The 20,333-nt window shown below is 37.8% G+C and overlaps 1 protein-coding gene across 7 annotated transcripts in view; it reads right to left on the bottom strand.

Annotated features, from left to right (window-relative positions):
- The window catches only part of ARFIP1 (ARF interacting protein 1), a 149,927-nt gene that overhangs the window by 34,867 nt on the left and 94,727 nt on the right, over positions 1–20,333 (bottom strand). For all 7 annotated transcript variants that reach the window (XM_072621275.1, XM_072621274.1, XM_072621270.1 and 4 more), the window contains one exon: positions 7,707–7,881. In XM_072621275.1, coding sequence (XP_072477376.1) covers positions 7,707–7,881 — 175 coding nt within the window. The remainder of the gene's footprint in view (positions 1–7,706; positions 7,882–20,333) is intronic.

The following is a 20,333-nucleotide window of genomic DNA, read 5'->3' as shown; positions in this document are numbered from 1 at the left end:
AGGTGAAAGGGTCATGTGGGGAGGTGTCCAAGCAGGGACCAGAAAGAACCACCCCACCTAAAACTGCAGCAAAGAGAGGAGTCTGGCCCTGGCACAAAGCCCTAATTAAGAAACAAAAGCTGGAGAGATGAATTTCAAACATTTCTGATGGAAAAAAAAGCAACCCCAAAACAGAGCTAAGTAGAAATTTTGAAATGCAAACAAAAGAATCCAGAGAAACCAAGAAAAGTAAATTTATTTTAGCAATTAGAGCAGTAAAATAATGTCATGCTAAGTGTCTTTTCAGAACCTGAATGTCTTCAAAGAGTATTAAGGGAGTCAAATAAGAAAACATGGAGGACCTGCAGGTGGTTTGGTTTAGTAGGTTTGAAGAGGGGAAAGAAAAGGATGGGTAGAAGTACCACACAAGTATAGAAAGGAGGAAGCAGAGGGTGAAACTTGCAATTTCTCATAATTGATGTGTATGTGTGATAAAAAGAGTAACTGAACATGGGGAACGGAGTGAGGAGAGTGGTCATCACTCTTATCTGAAACAGAAAAGACAGTTCTACACACACACAAAGAGTTTGGTGTAGAAATATATTAAACTCAACTGGGAAAAAAAGCAGGGTGAGGGAGGGGAAAGAGGATGAGAGGAAGTATAACAGTGGGAAGAGAAGAGCTGCAAGCAACACAAATTCCCTGATTCTGGAGAGAGCAAAAGGTGGAACCCCCCCCCCCCCAAAAGAAACAGAATCTATCAGGGTACTTTAGATCACCTCTAAGAGAACTAAAGAATTAATGAACAAATTATGGCCCAGGCATGTGATAGGATATTATTGTGTTGTAAGTAACGACAGAGGAGGCAATTTCAGAGAATCCTGGGTAACTGAACTGACAGAGTGAAATGAGAACGTGGAGAGCAATTTATCCAAAGGTGACCATGTTGTAAAGAAAAACAACACCAACAGACTTCCGAACTTTGACCAGTCACACCTTTGGAGGATATATGATGAAGAATGTTTATCTATCTTCTGGCAAAAAGGTGATGGATTTAAGGTGTAGAAGGAGTCATATATCACTCAACATGACCAACACATGCATTTGTTTTGCATGACAATGCTTATTTGTCACAAGGGATCCCACCCCCCCCTTCTCTTGGTTAATTGGGGACAATGACTTCAAGGGAATAAGAAAGAAGGTCAAAAAAAGGAGGGCCATTGAAACTGTGAAAATGTGTAAAAGCAAAGAGAAGAAAGTTTAGAAGAAAAAACAGAGGACAGTTTTGAAAGAAACATGGACAATATAATAGACATTTTAAAATGGCAACTTGAAATGGAGAGTCACAGTTTCATAGAGAATCTGCTTTTTGTGTTTGCTATGTGTATGAGGACATTCCTTTTTGGTGTTTAATGCAGTGTCCTCTTTTCAGTTTCTAAATGAATCAGAAAAATTGACTTCTAGATGTCCAGTGTTTGTTACTGTGACATACAGAGACCAGTCCTGAGACTTGAAAAATATACATCCTCATTTGGAAAGGATAATGCTATACATAATAACAACAAATAATAAAAATGCAAAAGAAAGAAGGCAGCAAAGTGAAGTAGAAGGAACACTAAGAGACCAGTGACAGCATGGGTTCTGCTACTAGGCAGCTTTCTAATGCTGGACAAGTCACAACTTCTCTGGTCTCAATTTCCACACTTCTAAAATGAGGAGAAGGTTAAATCACATAATCTCTAAGGTCCATTACAGTTCTAAAATTGTATGGGAAATTCAGCAAGCCAACAAGGCAAAAGAAAACTGGGAGTAAGAATAGGATGAGTTTGCAATACAAAACAGCAAGAGGAAGCCAGTGCTATTCTAGGCAGAACAGGGAAAGCATGGCAACATATGTTAATCCTCCTTTATAGCGCGCTAACAAAACCACTCCTGGAATACAGCATCTTGTTTTTGGCAATTAAGATCTGGAAAGATCACTGAAAATGGGTGAGCAAAATAAAAGAGGGGAAAGATATTACTCATGAGAAAAATAGTACAGGCAAGGAGGGTGCTGGGGCCAGAACGTATTAGCTACAGCTAACTTAAATTCCCAGTATAAGCACTTCTGAAATCAACAAATGCTACAAATCGAACTCTGATTTCTTGTTTTGTGGATTTTGCAGACTCAAGAAAGTGATGGAGAAAATGTTAAAAATGCAGACTGAATTTAAGTGTGTTGTGCATTAAACGTTCCACCCCATGAGAGATGTTGTCAAACATTTGTTTGCTATGTCAACGCACAAGAGCTAATATATAAAAGTGAATTTTTAGGCAGTATATTAAGAATGGAAAAATATTTTTTTCTTGTCACAGTGAAAATAAGAGGAAATTAAAGAATGAAAAGAGGACACGATAAATTGTTAAACTGCAGAATTCTCTCAAAGCTATGGGAATAGAAACCAGTTCTGGACCATAAAAACTGCACTGATTTAATAAGGTCTTATGATTAACCTTAAAAGCTAGTTTAAATTTAGCCCTGTAGTTTGAAAATATCAAGACTATGTTGTATCCCTTTAAGAAGTCACATACAGTCTTGTTCTGTAAGCTATAGCTGGAACAAATGCCAACTGTATTTCTGGGAAGGATCTGCTACTACACATTTAGTTTCCAAGGGAGATTAAGAAAACAATTCCTTCCATAGTCATTATTTGTGTGCATTTTCAGTGATTCCTCTTCTTTCATTATGCTGTGACCTTTTAAAGCAGTCGGCCAAAGGACAATCCACGAATTTTACTCTGGAGCTCAAAGAAGCCATTTTAAAAGAGAAATTTCTCTCTATCTTAAAATACATATAGTATCTTTCTTTTCAGAAAAAAGATTAATGAAATAAGATTAAGTTATAACTGCAATATATTCAATTAGTCAGGAGACAGATTTGGACAGATAAAGTTAATGCTTTATATCCCAGATCCAGTTATACTACTGATGAAGCGTGACATGATCTGGTAAAAAAAATTCTCAAAGAGAGAGTAAGAAAAGACTGAAAACACAGAACAGAGAAAGGAGGCCAGCATTATTCTAAGCAGAAACATATATGAAGGCAAAGAGAAATGTTCCCATATCTAGCTCAGGGAACATATGGTTCAAGGGTCATTTCTTCCCCCAAGTCACTTCTGGCACTGTAACATTCCCAGCTGATAAAGAACTTGATTTTACTTAAGTCATGATATGGGAAGCTTCTGTGCTTTTAAAATTTGGCATACCCATCAAGTACTAAAAGATGATACTATCTCTGCTTTGAGTTGTAAAAATTCAATATAACTTTAAAAATTTTTAGGTGGAATATCCCAAAAGGTTATTTAATCAAAAAGTTATTCCATGGAAAACAGATTCTTTTTCTCCATAAAATAGATAAAATATTCCTCACTGTTCAGACCAAGAAGTCAAAATTCTTCATTGAAAATGAAGAAAAGAAGATTGTAAAACACTGTGTTAGGAGCTGGAAGGCACACAAAATTCAGCCCTTAAGAGTTTAAGAATGCCTTTGTTTAATTTTAGGTCGGGATTTTTAATTCCATTTTAAGAATAACAAATTTTATTAATGTTTATGAATAAAACAAAAATTTTATGGCTTATTTAATGTTTTTAAAAGGTAGTATTAACGAATGACTTAATCTTTTCTCATTACAGTTTTGGTCAGGATTGCCATAGTTTTTATCCAACTTTAGAAGAACTGGGCTTTGTGTATTCCTTTTGTAAAAAACAGCTAATAAAATGGACATTTCCATATATATGCTAGAACAGAAGAAAGTTCTATATAAACTGTCAGTCTTTATTATGGAGAGTCTGCCTTTCTTTTAATCTGAACATGTCACTTTCTCCTTTCTTTTAATCTGAACATGTCACTTTCTGGCTTATGTGGAATTCTTTCTGGACTTCCTGCTGTCCTCTCTTTTTCTTTTTCACTTTTGGTGGTAATAGTGTTGGGAATCTACTCCTACTAGGCATTGCCCAGACAGTTAAAATAATAAAATCCTTGTAATAAATATGCATAGGCAAGCAAAACAAACTCCTACCTGGCCATGTCTGTACTCCCTTCATTGGTGATACATATGCATAAAACTAATTAGTCATTCACATCTCTTTTCCTTCCCACACACACCTTTCATCTTTGATTTACTCTGTGTATACATCTGTCTTCCTGAATGGCCATCTCACACTCTTTCGTTTTCAAACCCTCTACCTCCCTTTGGCTCTGTGTTGCTTCTTTAAATGACTATTACACAAAACTGTATAACCTACTGAAAAGATTTATGCTCTCTTGTTAATTTTAAAAAGAGGTGAAACATATTATATTATGTCTATATTTAAAAGAACTAGTAGTGCATCCTCTTGAACAGATGCTGCTGATATCCCTACCAGAAACTTGAAAGGTAAGAAAATCCTAAGCATAAAGAACACTTCTGGATTGTTTGTAAGTCACAATATATACAAACTATTTCACAAAGCTCTAAGTATTTCAAGAAATGAGGAATTCTAAAGTAGTTTTGAATTAACAGGGAAAAGTTAAATTATGCTTGATAATTTGTTAAAAATCCTACTCTGATGCCTCATCAAGGTATAATGATGACCTTGGGTTCTCAAAGGCCACATTGGTAGAATACAAGCTCCGGCAGGTCTTGGCAAGCTGGAGAGGTACACACTGGTATACAGATTGGGTGAGAGACCATGGCTACTTTCCAATGATCCACCTGAGTGTGGACAGACAGGAGGCAGGAGAGAGCAGAAGATTGGTGACAGCTGCTGAACTTTTTAGTGAAGATAATACCCAAATCTATGACATTTTAAAGTCTCTATGTTCAATAAACCTGGTTTAGGAAGAAAGATACGGGGAATATAATTCAGAAAAATCCACCCAGATGGTTAAAAATAAAACAACTTTGGTGAACAAGACTTAATTATCTTGAAAAGCTCTAGATCAAGAATTCTTAACATTGTTTTGCGACACAGACCCTTAGATAGTTGGTTATCCCTTTTCCAAAAAATGTTTTTAAATAGACAAAATAAAGTTTGTAGGATATCAAAGGATAACCAACTCTCAGCATTAAAAAACCAACTATGTGGCCCCCAGACTAAGAGCCCCTGTGCTGTACCAGATGTCGCTCCTTTTTCAGACCTCTTCATTGCTAACCACAAGCTATCATTTGAAGAAATAACAAAAAAACCTCACAGTTGAGACAGTTTAAATCACCAAGAGACAAAACAGGGATCAGTTCAGTTCTTATTTTGGCCAAAGGCTCCATGTTTGCTAAAAGCTATGGAAGAAGAAAAGAGCAGAAGTTGCTCAATCTGACTACCAAAAACAAACAAACAAAGCTAAACAATGGCTCCAAGTCTTCACTCTAAATGACAGTTGCTGCTTAAAACAACACTGAACAACTATACCTCTTTATAATTCTAAAAAGTATTCTTTGAAAAAAAAGCCCAACATTTCTTTATAATTTTTCTTGAAGAAACAACAAATGATTGTAACAGAGTTGGATAACCTCTTTGGAAATTCAAAAAGAAAGGACATTTTCCTATTGGCCTCAAGCTGCATCTTCAACTTCCTTTGGTAGACATGTCCTGCTTCTTTGTGTGTAATGCTTTAAATGGCTAAAACTAAACTCATTTCCCATAAAATCAGCCCTGAGTTCTTGATTTCTGCCAGTAAAAACTTACAACTTATGTAACTCATATTATGCCTGGAGATTTGTAAAGAGGCTCCTCATGAAAGCCATGAGAAATAGTAGTTTCAGTGCTATTATCTCTACTTTGGAGATGAGACAACTGACGCTCTCAGAACTTTAAGGAAGAACTTGAACACAGCTTCCGAGACTCCAAGCCCAGCAGTCTGTGCATGGGGCTATGCTAACCTTGGCACCATCATTCTCCGTCCCCAGGCTCATTCTGTGATTGCTCTCTCTGTATTGCCTGCTGCCCACTTCTCAATTCAACCAGTCACCAAGTCCTATCAATTTCTTCTTTTGGTGTCTCAAGTCTTTCCTCCTTTCCATTCCTACTGCTGTTCAAACCTTTATGGCTTTACACTTGGTTTACTGAGACAGTCTCCTGGGACTTGCAGGATCTCTCCTCCCAATATCCTGTGTATTACCACTAGACTAACGTTCCAGAAACACGGCTCTTTTCACATCACCCCGGGCTCAAAAACTGCCAAAGGCTCCTCGCTCTTCAGGGTGGCATTTGTTTCTCTTCTTAATCTGGCCTCCACTGATCTTTAGGACCTCCTTTCCTACCACCTCATAATGTAAGCCCCTTATTCTGGACCGGCTGGTTTGCTCAGCACTCCTTGGAAAGGCTTTGCTAGGTCTACTTGAGTTTGGCTGTGCTACTCCTTGCTTTGCGTGCTGGCACACCCCACAATTCCCAATCTCCCCATGCTTTAAGGCTCCATTCAAGCAGAACTCCTTGGACTCCTTGAAGGGCTCTGGGAATCCTCTTATTCTCTTTCCTCTGCTCCTGTCAGCTCTACTGTTCATTTACTAACGTTCATGAGGTGTATTACACTGTTCATTAGCATTTCTAATGTCCACACCTCCTACGTCGCTGGATCCTCACAGTGCATACAATAGAGCTTTGCCAATAGGAGACGCTAAGAATGAATAAATAAATAAATGTTAGCTGACTAAAAGAAACACACTATAACAAGGACACTGAAACGAAGAGAATTCTAGCTCTTTACAAATTGTTGTAATACTAAAGGGTTAAAGAAATACGCTCATAGGTCCCACTCCTTTCTCTTCACTTTTAAAAGCGGTAAGTGCAGTTGTTCTCCAGTGCTACTCAGTTCACAAGGCTTGGGTGAACAGAGGTCAATGTCCCTTCCAAGCCACAAATGTTAGTTTTGATGCTTTTGGGCAGAAGATTCTCTTTACCTTGGCATTAACACTATGGAAGCCTCAAACCCCAAAGTAGGACTCACATGAGTAATGTGGCCAGAAATAGGAAGTTATGCTATGTGCCCATTTCTGAGGAGGCCGGGGCATGGTTTTATATTGTTCAACCAGGGCTCCTGCCATAGAAAGCACATGTAACTATGGTTGGCATTATGGAGGGCCATTCATCTCTACCAATCTGATGAAGAAATCTGACCAACAAAATAATCCACTTTTGACAGTTGGTCAAGCAGTAAAAGTGGCGGTTAGGCAGGTCCAACTTGCCTAACTTTTGTATGCCCTGACATAGGCCTAGAAAAGCAGGGATAGTTCAAAGGGTTAGTTTTGATCTACCAAATTAGATTGATTAGATTTTCAAATTCCTTATGGACACAAGTCCACATGCCCACAAAATGGTAACATTAAAAATTACATGTCCTCTAACTATCCTGTATTCAATTTAATATAAATTTGTTCCAACCAAATCAAACTGTAGAAAGAGAACCCCACTTGTAGAAACTGCAGCTTCTTTATGGATACTCTTCATCTGCTAATTGTTAAATGTGAGAAGTGTTGTACAGCAGGGTGGGAGGCAAATGTTAACTTTTTATCATCAGTGGCCTAGGAGCAGAATTCCTTATTGTGACTGTCATGGGAGAAGACATAACAAGACCAAAAATAATTCTTCTACTTTGCTTTTTTTGCTTGCCTCTTTTAAAAAAAAACTTTAATGCATGTATCAACTATATTCAATGCAAGGTTCATAGAAAATATCTTCAATGCACCTTAGAGAGTAAAGTATAAATGTACCTTATTTTCTTCTAGAAATTTCAATTTGATAGATACATCATTGCGTATTTTATCATATTTTTCCTTATGTGCTTGGAACAGATGCTGTGACTGCTCAATCTTTGGCAGAGTGTTTGCATCACGTGGTCCAAGATTCAATTCTTCTAAATCGGTCCGGTATGCATCATATTCAATCCTGGCAAGAAACAGAAGAAACGAGAATGATACCATAACACATGAATAAAACAAGTTTATCAAACAAGTTAGAAATATTGACATATTTACACATAAGGTTTAATTTTATAAGTAGGTATCTCTTGAAATTCAAGGGAGTTAAGGGGGATAGGACCCCAGAGAATGTGAAAAATTATGAATAAATCTAGGCTCTCCCCATCTTTATTTTTAGTAAATCTGATCATATTTGTTTAACATACAAAACAAGCAAACAACATAAGGCATCCTATAAAGAAGTTGCAGTTTCTACACTTTTTCCTAATGTTATCTCTTCTGTCCAGACTGTGGATCACTCAAAGCTCCCCAATTTCGCTAAAATTGAAAATCAGTCCTCTGAACATAATGACCAGGTCAAGGTCCTAAGACGGATCCTTATATGGGTCACCTGATCTCTATTTGCCTTTGTTCTGTCCCACAACCACTCTGAATGTACTTTATTCTCAACTGATTTCTGAAAACCTTATTTCTCATCTAAGAGACTCAATTTCTACTACAGAGGTAGGTGCCTCATTTATCTTCCCTTGCACACTGCTGGATTATAGCAGTGCACAGCCAGTGATTACAGTGGGCAGGACTAAGCAGATGAACCATATAAAAATGATCATTCATGGTAGAGACTGGTGGAAGTGAGGGATTCTGAGGAAGAGCCTTTCAACAGAAGAGAGAACAATGTTCTTGGCAACATCACAGTCAACATAACTAGCAAAAAATCACAGTAATTTTGGCAATGATATCTGCTAGAGGATGAAGAGAGCATCTGATGATGTGTCTACCAACAGTATAGGTCAAAAGTTGACAAAGGGAGAACTTTAACCTCTGATTTCTCCTCAACCATTCATGGTTTGAATAACAATGTCTATCGTTATCTTCTGATATAGATAAATGATTTGGTTATCAATTAAAAAAGATATTTCTACCAAGTTATCTCATCAAAAGTAGATCCAATCTGCCTATTATGTTAATCCTTTTCTGTAGGGACAAGACAGTATGTTTGTTTGGTTTTTTTTACATGCCTCAACTGTTTAGTAGAGCAAGTTTGAGAACTCCTTATGTAAAGAAGAAATGGCCAGGGTATAAACTAAGGATATGAAGTCATGAAGGTACTACAGGAGGAATACTGATATTACAAAGGCTTCTATTTTAGGGGAGAGCCTGAGATCATTTGCCTAAGGTAATCTAGCATTTTCTCCCCCTATTCAATTATGGTCCTATTTCACTGGCCAACCACAGTGTCTACTCAAGAGTCATAAAATAATATGGTCTCTGAAGAATTAAAGTTTCACATCACCTACTGGGAAATGGAGATGCATAAAGCAAGTGAGAATATACTACGTTGCTATTTATTAGCTAATAAGAATTGAGAAGGAGGAATGGCCTAACAGGTATCATCAAGGGGACATAGAATTGGAAAGGGAGGTGGGCTGGTCATGTAGCAAAAACAAAAGGTGGATAATCCACGGGTTCCACCCGTATCCTTGCAAAGCCGACAAATGTAGAGGAATGCCTGTAAGGAATCCTCTCCTTGGAGAACTTACGGAACAAAGACAGGATGAGGAATGAATGGGTCACAGAAAACATCACCAGAGGAAATACCAAAACCAACAACATCAGAGCAACTGAAGTAGGGACACAATTGCTTTTGTTGAGGTTTTTGTGTCTTCATAAATATTCATTCAAACACTCCTTCCAATCCATCTATACATCCTGCCCTGCAGAGGATCGAGGAATCCCTGTAAATGAGGACTTTCTGCAGACCTTCCACAGACCCCTTACCAGCCAGACATCATCAGCGACTAAGATGATATTTCACTCCGAGAGAGAGTGCATCGTGATGTGTCAGAATCTTAGACCATAATTACTTGTACTTCTTTACTCAAATTAGTGAAGATAATGAATCCTGGTAAGTGGTCCCAAATATTGGAATTTACTCTATTAGAAGCTATAATTATGCAAAATAGGATCATGGATTCCAGCCCAATGGGAATACGCAGTATGAATTACTTCACCAGATTCAGTAGAGATTATTTACATTAATCATCCACACCAAACAGTATCTAGACTGGGAAGCAAGGGGACGATGACACTAAGGTACTTCACACATCACTATAATCTTTGTGTAACTCTTTCCTACAAGAGAAATCTTTCATTTAAGGCCTAACCATGCTACTCTTCTGCTCAGGAAGCTCAGTGTCTCCTATGGCTGCATTTAAAATCCTTGATAAATGGGCCGCAAGCCTTTGGTCAGCCTCCTTCACAGTCTGTGCTCCAGTCAACCTGGCTTCCTTTCCATTTCCCATACAGGTATCTGTGCTTCTTCATACGCAGTCCCCCAGGCCTAAAGGCTCTCATCCAGCCCCTTTGATGTCTGTGCTCCTCCCCACCCTGAAATGACTCTATATTTGCTATTTACTTAGGTGCATAGGCTATTTTCCCTCACACTCCAGGGGAAGAGACTGTGTCACTCCAGTCTTTTTATCCCCAATAATTAGCACAGCTGCTAGCATAGAGTAGGAATTTAATGAATGCATGCTGAATTTATCTGAATTAAAACAGACAATTTAGTAAAAAGGGAATGGAAAAGATGTGTAGAGGAGGATGCTTCCTCTTCATCTGTGGAGTGATCTATACCCTACCAGAGCCAGCCCAAGGCTTCTGACTCCACTGCGATGCCAAACAAGGGGCCTGGGACTTCCCAGAGCAGCGGTGGCAATAACAATAGGGGTTATCATCACCACTCCCTACCTAGTCGTATGGAAAAACTCAGTAATACAGTAACAATCATATTCTCTAATATAGCAGATATCTTTGCATAGAAAAGTCAGAAAAACTGTCACCTAACCAGGACAAAACTGAGTATATGGCAGTTTTAATTGATCAATGCCCTAGACAAATTTTTATTTGAAATGGAACTATGCATGATCCAAAGATTTATACATTTCTCATGAATATAACAGTCTGGTAAGTAAAAAGGGTTATTATAACTGCTTTTATAAAAATCTTTCTAAAAGGTATTAAAAACTGCCCTGTTTTGTTAGATTATAGTGAAATAATTTCATACTATCTTCACGAATCCTCGGCCTCATCAGGAGCACTTGTTACTGTACTGTTTTGCAATTACAGATGAAGATGAAGTGGCTATAGAAATGAATGAGTGCTGATCTCAGGAGATACCCTGCAACTTGCTTTTTTTGGAAAAAAACAATCCCTGGTATCAGTTTGCATTTTGATTATCTACCTCCTTCTCATGAAGGTTGGGTGAAGGACAGGATGTGCAGCTGCCTGACCTTCAGGGCAGTGAAACACAGCTACATTTCTGCACAGTTAATTACTGAATCAAAGATCAAAGCAGCCTTCTCCCCAGAGGTTTTCTTCATTTCCAGAAAATCTGGTCCTCCACAGTTTTAAGTGCCCTTTGCTTGGCTGGCAGCATTCAAAACACAATGATTTCTGCATCAGTAACACAACATCACATCAACCTCCTTGAAGTTAATCTACTCTTCTACCTCACTTGTATCACAATTGTAATATGATATAAAGGAAGAATCCTTCAGCATTTCAAGAATTCACACTACTGGATTTTGAGGAAGTGTCACGCCAAAGTAAAAAAATTTAAAGTGATATCATTATCAGAAGATAATTCTATGAACAGAACAGAACAGGCTGCAATTTCTTCCAATACTGGCTGGCTGTTTCTGTGGGTCTGTCACTGGCTCTGCTTTTCAGGGCCATCGCTTCACATTTCCATCTCTTCTTCTGTTGTCTGCTGCTTTCTGGGGTGGAGCACTTTCCTTGCTCTGTTCTCTTTCATTTTCTTACCTTGTCTCTGCTTTGAAGCTGGCAGGGGCTATGTGGTTTCGTTTGTTTTGTTTGGTTCTTGCCAACTAAAGAACAATCTTTTGGGTTGGTGAACATTTTTTTGTTCTTTGTTCTGTGAACCAAGGATCTGCATTTATGGTAGCTTCAATACAAAAAACTATATTAACAATTATACATATGATGAACGATATGACTGAAATTTAATACTTGCCAAAGTGAGAGTTTTAAATCTTACACTTTCTGAACCACACATTTATAACATGGATAACTACTCTCCAAATATATTTAAGCAGATAAAAATACTAATGGCCCTAGTAAGGAGGGAAAAAAGGAAAATTTTACAAAAAGCAGACCCACAGTCTCATAAAGTATAGATGTCTAGAGCCTGTAGGATGAGATTAAATAGATTTTCAAAAATGTGAACATACTCATAGTATATATGTTTGTATGAAGCCCTTTAAGGTCATAATATCACCATTTTTATTCATAGTAACAACCCTGAGTCAAACACAAAACACTAAATTACATTATTGCAAAGTAGGAAGAATGCTATACATCTTGGAAAGTTTTCCATCTAAAATGATTAAGATATAGGAAGTTTTGGTATTTAAAGGTTAAGTTTGTTATCTGGGCACCTTTTGAGGTGTTCGACTTTACACTCTCTTACTGAATATCCTTGGCTTTAAATTATATAAATGCTGGGGAATGATGGTAGATGATCAATGACAATGTAAAGGTGGCCTTTCTATAGGATCCCAGATCCAGAGCTGGAAGGGGCCTTAGAGGTCCTCTTGTCTAACCACCTTATGTTATAGGTGAAAAAACTGAGTCTCTTATCCAAAGTCACACTGAGGTAGGTAGAGAGATGGAGAATGAACTCAGGTTTTCTGATTTGAGAACCAGCTGATTCTTCTCACTGCACTGTCTCAATATAGCCTTTAATATCTGCAAATGACTTGACATACATGAACTCAATTCAAAATAGATGTGTCTGATAATGACAAGAATTCACAATGCTTTAAGCAAATGATAACACACTGAAAAATTCTGTGCCTTTGCATGCTTGGCTCTGTTACCACTGTACTCTGGGAATGGGTTGAATCTCTTTTTAGACTGATGAAAAGGACAAGTATTGATGTCAGACTAGTGCAGAACAAGTGACAATGTCAATACAATTCAAGAGCAGGATTTGTCTTAAGATAACTGTGCTAGGTTCCACGGGAGTGACCCCCAGAGCGCACAGATCAGCATGTCCAGCACAGCAGAGTGGGAGGGCCCCAGGGAGGCCTGGAGCAGCAGCCCAGGATGAGACCAGCGGAGCTGAGGGAGTTAACATCCGCTGTGCCCCAGATATCAGCCGCAGCAGCTCCTGAGACTTTCAGCACGCAGATTAAATGTCTATAAGTCACCTACATGAATTTCCAAGAGCTAAAATGGCGGAGTGATCAGTAAATGCTCTCTCCTCCCCCCTTGTTGACCTCAAAATAACCCTAAAATATTTCCCCAGAAAAATCCTGGATCAGTGGGAACAGTGAAGGAGCAAACAGTCCCATAACATCTGAGGCTAGGAAAATAGCTAAGGGGGATTTCTCTTACCGTGGCAGAGGCTAAATGGAAGGAGAGGGGCCCCAGGGCAGTGGAAATGCACTAGGACCCAGGCAAGCCTCAGCGCTAGGAGAGGAGCCCCAGGAGAGGTGGTAACTTGCACTAGGACCCAGGAGTGCCTTAGCACTCCAGGGGAAACGGGGAAGACAATATGGTAGCTGGGATCACCAACCCCTAAGCTTGCCTTTGCCTCAGCTCAGCTGAGGAGATCTCCTGTGACCAGACCACCTGTCCTCCACACTTAACAAGCTAGCCCCAGGGCTGATCAGGGAAACACAAAGCAAAAAGCCCTTAGCTTTTTCACACCAGTCAGCTCAACACCAAGTTCTGCAGCTTCAAACCAAAAGAACCAGAAGCCACAACACAAATCACCATCATGAGCAAGAAGAGGCAAAACAAGGGCAAAAAGACCATAGAATTTTTCTGTGGGGACAAAGACCAAAACATGAATACCAAAGAGGTCAGTAGTGAGACTGTACTCCCATCTGAAACTTCAGAAGGAACTATGAACTGCTCGCATGCACAAACAGCTTTCCTGGAACAGCTGAAGAAGGAAATAGAAGAGAAACTGGCCAATGATTTTAAAAATATGAAAAAAGAATTCACTGATGAGAACATCTCTTTAAAAAGGAAAATTGAACAAATGGAAAAGGAAGCATAAAATCTAACTGGGAAAATTGGAAAAATGAAAAAGGAAGTACAAAAACTAACTGGAGAAAATAATTCATTAAAAGGAATAATTAGACAGACGGAAAAGGAGATGCAAAAATTAACTGAAGATAACAATTTGATAAAAATTAGAATTGGGCAAGTAGAAACTAATGAATCCATGAGACATCAAGAATCAGTCAAACAAAATCTAAAGAATGAAAAGATAGAAGAAAATGTAAAATATCTAATTAGAAAAACAACTGACCTGGAAAACAAATCCAGGAGAGAAAATTTAAGAATTATTGGCCTACCAGAAAGCCACGATGAAGAAAAAGAGTCTGGACAATATCATCCAAGAAATCATCAAAGAAAATTTTACAGAAGTCCGAGACCCAGAGGGCAAAATGGTCATTGAAATAATCCACCGTTCACCTCCTGAAAGGGATACCAGACTAAAAACACCAAGGAATATCGCTGCCAAATTCCAGAACAATCAAGGTAAGGAGAAAATATTGCAGGCAGCCAGAAAGAAACCATTCAAATATCAAGGAGCTACAGCCAGGATCACACAGGACCTCTCAGCTTCTACATTAAAAGAACGAAGGAACTGGAATCCAATATTATGTAAGGCAAAGGAGTTGGGACTACAATCAAGGATCAACTACCCAGCAAAGTTCAGCATAACATTTCAGGCAAGTGATGTACATTCAACGAAGTAAGGGATTTCCAGACCTTCCTGACAAAAAGGTCAGAACTTAATAGAAAATCGATCTTCAAATGCAGGTTGCAAGAGAGACATAAAAAAGGTAAACTGGGGAAAAGAAAAACTTGTTACTCAATTTGGGCAAACTATTTACCTCCCTATAAGGGAAGATGATACTTGTTAATCTTGAGAATTATACCGCTATTATGAAATATAAAAGGGACATGCACAGAGGGAACAGGTATAAAGTAAATGATGTGATGATAAAAATATGATTTAAGCACGCGAAGGGATTGTAACAGGAGGTGTGAAAAGAAGGAAGCAAAAAATGGTAAATTACATCTCAGGAAGAAGTACAAAATTTTAGTAGAGGGAAAGAGGGGAGGGAGATGAGCATTGTTTGAGAAGGTACTCTCATCTGATTTAGTTCAAGGAGGGAACGATAAACTTAATTAACTATATAACTCTAACTAACTCTATAGGCAGTAGGAGGGGAAGGGGCAAGAAAGAAGAGGGGAAGCAAAAGGGAGGGAAGAAGTAGTAAAGGTAAAGGGGAGTAAAAGGGAGGGGGGCTAAAAGAAGGAAGGGAAGGCTACAGGAGGAGGTGGTGAAAAGTGAATAGTATTGAGGAGGGGAAGAGAGACAGGAGAATTAAAAGCACAAACAGTGGGAAAGACGATGGAAGGAAAGACACAGATTGTAATCATAACTGTGAATGTGAAAGGAATGAACTCTCCCATAAAACAGAGACAAATAGCGGGATGGATTAAAAGTCATAATCCAACAATATCCAATACAAGAAACACATCTATACACAAGGTACAAGTCAAAGGTTGGAGCAGAATATATTGTGCCTCAGCTGATGGAAGAAAAGCAGGGAGAGAAATCCTAATCTCAGACAAAGCCAAAGCAGAAATAGATCTAATCGAAAGAGATAAGGAAGGAAACTATATCCTGCTAAAAGGCACCATAGACAATGAAGCAATATCATTACTAAACATGTATGCTCCAAGTGGGATAGCATCCAGATTCTTAGAGGAGAGGTTGGGGAAGCTGAAGGAAGAAACAGACAGCAAAACGATACTAGTGGGGGACCTCAACCTCCCCATCTCTGAACTTGATAAATCTAACCTCAAAATAAACAAGAAAGAGGTAAATAAAACTCTGGATAAGGTAGATATGATAGATTTCTGCAGAAAACTGAATGGGAATAGAAAGGAATATACCTTTTTCTCAGCGGTACATGGAACATATACAAAAATTGACCATGTGCTAGGGCATAAAAACCTCACAATCCAGTGCAGAAAGGCAGAGATAGTCAGTGCATCCTTCTCAGATCATAATGCAATAAAAATTACATGTAATAAAAGGCAATGGAAAGATAAACCAAATCTTAATTGGAAACTAAGTAATCTAATCCTAAACAACAAATCATAGAAACAATCAACAACTTCATTCAAGAGAATGACAATAATGAGACAACTTAACAAATCTTATGGGATGCTGCAAGAGCAGTTCTTAGGGGAAGTTTTATATCTTTGAATGCCGACATGAATAAAATGAGAAAGAGGAGACCAATGATGTGGGTATGCAGCTGAAAAAGCTAGAAAACGAACAAACTGAAAACCCCCAAATAAATACCAAATTAGAAATACTGAAAACCAAAGGAGAGATTAATAAAATTGAAATTAAGAAAGCTATTGAATAAATAAAACCCGAAAAAAGTAATAAAACTGATAAACCTTTCGTCAATCTGATTAAAAAAAAGAAAGAAGAAAACCAAATTACTGTAATCAAAAATTAAAGGGTGAATTCACCTTCAATGAGGAGGAAATTAAAACAATAATTAGAAATTACTTTGCCCAACTTTATGCCCATAAATTCGACAATCTAAAAGAGATGGATGAGTATTTTAAAAAATTCAAATTGCCCAGATTAACAGAAGAGGAAGTTGAATACTTAAACAACCCCATCTCAGAAAAAGAAATTGAACAAGCCATAAATGAACTCCCTAGGAAAAAATCTCCAGGGCCAGATGGATTCACAAGTGAATTTTATCAAACATTCAAAGAACAGCTAATTCCAATACTATATAGACTATTTTTGAAAATTGGGGAAGAGGAAGTCCTCCCAAATTCTTTGTATGATACAAACATGGTTTTGATACCTAAACCAGGAAGAGACAAAGCAGAGAAAGAAAATTATAGAACAATTTCTCTAATGAATATAGATGCAAAAATTTTAAATACGATTTTCGCAAAACGAATACAGCAACTTATCACGAGAATAATACATTATGATCAGGTAGGATTCATACCAGGAATGCAGGGCTGGTTCAATATTAGGAAAACTATTAGCATTATCGACCATATCAACAACAAAACTAACAGAAACCACATGATTTATCTCAATAGATGCAGAAAAAAATACAACACCCATTCCTATTAAAAACATTGAAGAGCATAGGAATAAAGAGAACTTTCCACAAAATAATAAGCAGTATCTACCTAAAACCTTCTGCAAGCATTATATGCAATGGTGATAAGCTAGATGCATTTCCAATAAGATTGGGGTGAAACAAGGAGGTCCATTATCACCACTATTATTCAATATGGTACTAGAAATGTTAGCTGTAGCAATTAGACAAGATAAAGAAATTGAAGGATTTAGAAAAGGCAAAGAAGAAACTAAGTTATCACTCTGCAGATGATGTGATGATATACTTAGAAAATCCCAGAGACTCAAGTAAAAAACTACTTGAAACAACAAAACAACTCTGGTACAATTGCAAGTTACAAAGTAAACCCACACAAATCTTCTGCATTTCTATATATTAATAACAAAGCCCAATAGCAAGAGATATATCGAAAGAGAAATCCCATTTAAAGCTAAGGTAGACACTATAAAATATTTGGGAGTTTACCTGCCAAAACACACCCAGGGACTATATGAACACAACTATAAGACACTTTTCACACAAATAAAGTCAGATCTAAGTAAGTGGAAAAACATCAGTTGCTCGTGGGTAGGCTGAGCCAGTATAATAAAAATGATAATTCTACCTAAATTAATTATTTAGTGCTATACTAATTAAACTATCAGATAATTATTTTCTAGAGCTGGAAAAAAATAGTATCAAAATTCATCTGGAAGAACAAAAGGTCCAGAATATCAAGGGAACTAATGAAAAGAAATGCTAAGGAAGATGGCCCAGCTCTATCAGATCTCAAGTTGTACTATAAAGCAGCAATTATCAAAACCACTTGGTACTGGCTAAGAAACAGAAGGGTAGACAAGTAGAATAGGCTAGGTACTCAAGACACAGTAGACAACAAATATAGCCATCTACTGTTTAATAAACTCAAGGACGTCAGCTTCTGGGATAAGAACTCATCGTCTGACAAAAATTGCTGGGAAAACTGGATAAAAGTGTGGCAGAAACTAGGCATAGACCAATGCCTGATACCATACACAAGAATAAAATCCAAATGGGTACATGGTCTAGGTACAAAGATTGATACTATGGACAAATTGGTGGAGCAAGGAATACTGTATTTATCAGATTTATGGAGAAGGGAAAAATTTTTGACTAAAGAAGAGACAGAAAGCATTATAAAGTGCAAGATGGATAATTTTGATTACATTAAACTGAAAAGTTTTTGCACAACCAAACCCAATGCAACCAAAATTTGGAGGGATGTAAAAAACTGGGAAAGAATTTTTACAGCTAATGTCGGGTATAAAGGCCTCATTTCTGGAACATATAGAGAACTGAGTCAAATATAGAAAAATACAAGTCATTCCCCAAATGATAAATGGTCAAAGGATATGAACAGGCAATTTTCAGAGGAAGAAATTAAAGATATCTATAGTCATATGAAAAAATGTTCTAAATCAAAACAACTCTGAGGAACCACATCATACCTATCACACTGACAAACATGACAGAACAGGAAGACGATAAATGTTGAAGAGGATGTGGGAGAGTTGGGAGAGTTGGAACACTAATATCCTGCTGGTGGAGCTCTGAGTTCATCCAACCATTCTGGAGAGCAATTTGGAACTATGCCCAAAGGGCTACAAAAATGTGCATACCCTTTGGATCCAGCAATATTGCTTCTAGGCTGTATCCCCAAGAGATCATAAAAATGGGAAAGGGTCCCACACGTACAAAAATATTTATAGCAGCTATCTTTGTGGTGGCCAAGACCTGGAAATCAAGGGAATGCCCATCAATTGGGGAATGGCTGAACAAGTTGTGGTATATGAATGTAACGGAATACTATTTGCTATAAGAAATGATGAGCATGTGGACTTCAGAAAAACCTGGGAAGAATTATAGGAACTGATGCTGAGTGAAATGAGCAGAACTAGAAGAACATTACATACAGTAATACCCACAGGGTAAGAGGACTGTTCCTGATAAATTTAGCCTTCACAGCAATGCAAGGACCTAAAACATTTCCAAAGGACTCTTGACGCAAAATGCCATCCACATCCAAGAAAGAACTCTGGAGTTGAAACGCTGAATGAAGCAGACTATTTTCTCTTTTGTTATGTTCTGGTTTGGTTTTTCTCATGGTAGAACCCAGAGAAGACTGCATGTCGTCTTGGGGTGAGGGGTGAGGGGGAGAAAATTTAAAACTTATGAAAGTGACTGCTGAAAACTGAAAACAAAAAAATTAATTAAATTTTAAAAAATTAAGTTTGCTTTCTGTAATACTTATAGAAATGAAATGCTTCTTCAGTGTTTTTTTTTTTTGGTCTGTCACAAATACAGTATATTTTTAACAAACAAAAAAGAAATAACACAAAAGAAAAAGTGTCTAAGACTTACTTCAATTCAGTACCAGGCACAAATGTTTCTGAATTATCTAGAATGATAAATAATTCTAGTACACCTGAATTCATCATACTCAACTTAGAACCTTAAATATTAAATTTTTCAATGCCACAACACTAAACTGACTACTATGAGGAAACTTTGGGGGAAGATTAGATTGATAACAATGAAAAATAATCTATGATACAGCATAAAAAAGATGTCAAGTAAGAGCTACAGACAGTGTGGAAAAGAAGTTTATTCCTGCTAATGAGGACCAAGGCATCTCAGTGGATGAAGCCATGGATGGGTAGGCAAGATTCCAATATATAATGGAGGAGGGTATTCCAGATTTAAGAAATATAAACAAAATTGTGGAAGCAGGGAAGCAAGGGCAAATGCATGGGGGCTGAAATCTAGAAATCCTCTTAGGTTCTTCCAAAACAACAGGAGCACACTTGGCTTGTAAAGGGATGAGCAATGCTTTTACTCTTTGGATGCCAATTGAAATTGAGTTCATTCAGAAAAGGATGAAAAGTTAATGCTATCTGATGGCTTGTCTAAAATGAGATGGTGCTTCTCAAGCCAATTTCCAGAGGACAGGTGTCCCCAAGGGAAAACCCTTTAATACAAGTGGCCCCTTTGTTGGTAGCTGCTGTGGAACAATAAAGTGCTGAATAGGCTCTTATTAAGACTAGCTATATATGCTAAGCACCAGAGAGCTGGAAAATAATTTTACACAATACATAATAGTCAGAACTCACAGGCCACCCAGGCATCAGCCCCAACTGCCACTTGCTGTCCTGATCAAACAGAT

Source organism: Notamacropus eugenii, chromosome 6 (genome assembly GCF_028372415.1).
Source record: "Notamacropus eugenii isolate mMacEug1 chromosome 6, mMacEug1.pri_v2, whole genome shotgun sequence".
In the NCBI taxonomy this organism is placed as follows: Eukaryota; Metazoa; Chordata; class Mammalia; order Diprotodontia; family Macropodidae; genus Notamacropus; species Notamacropus eugenii.
The sequence above is the reverse complement of the archived record's forward strand: the minus strand, read 5'-3'. Positions and strand labels throughout refer to the sequence as shown.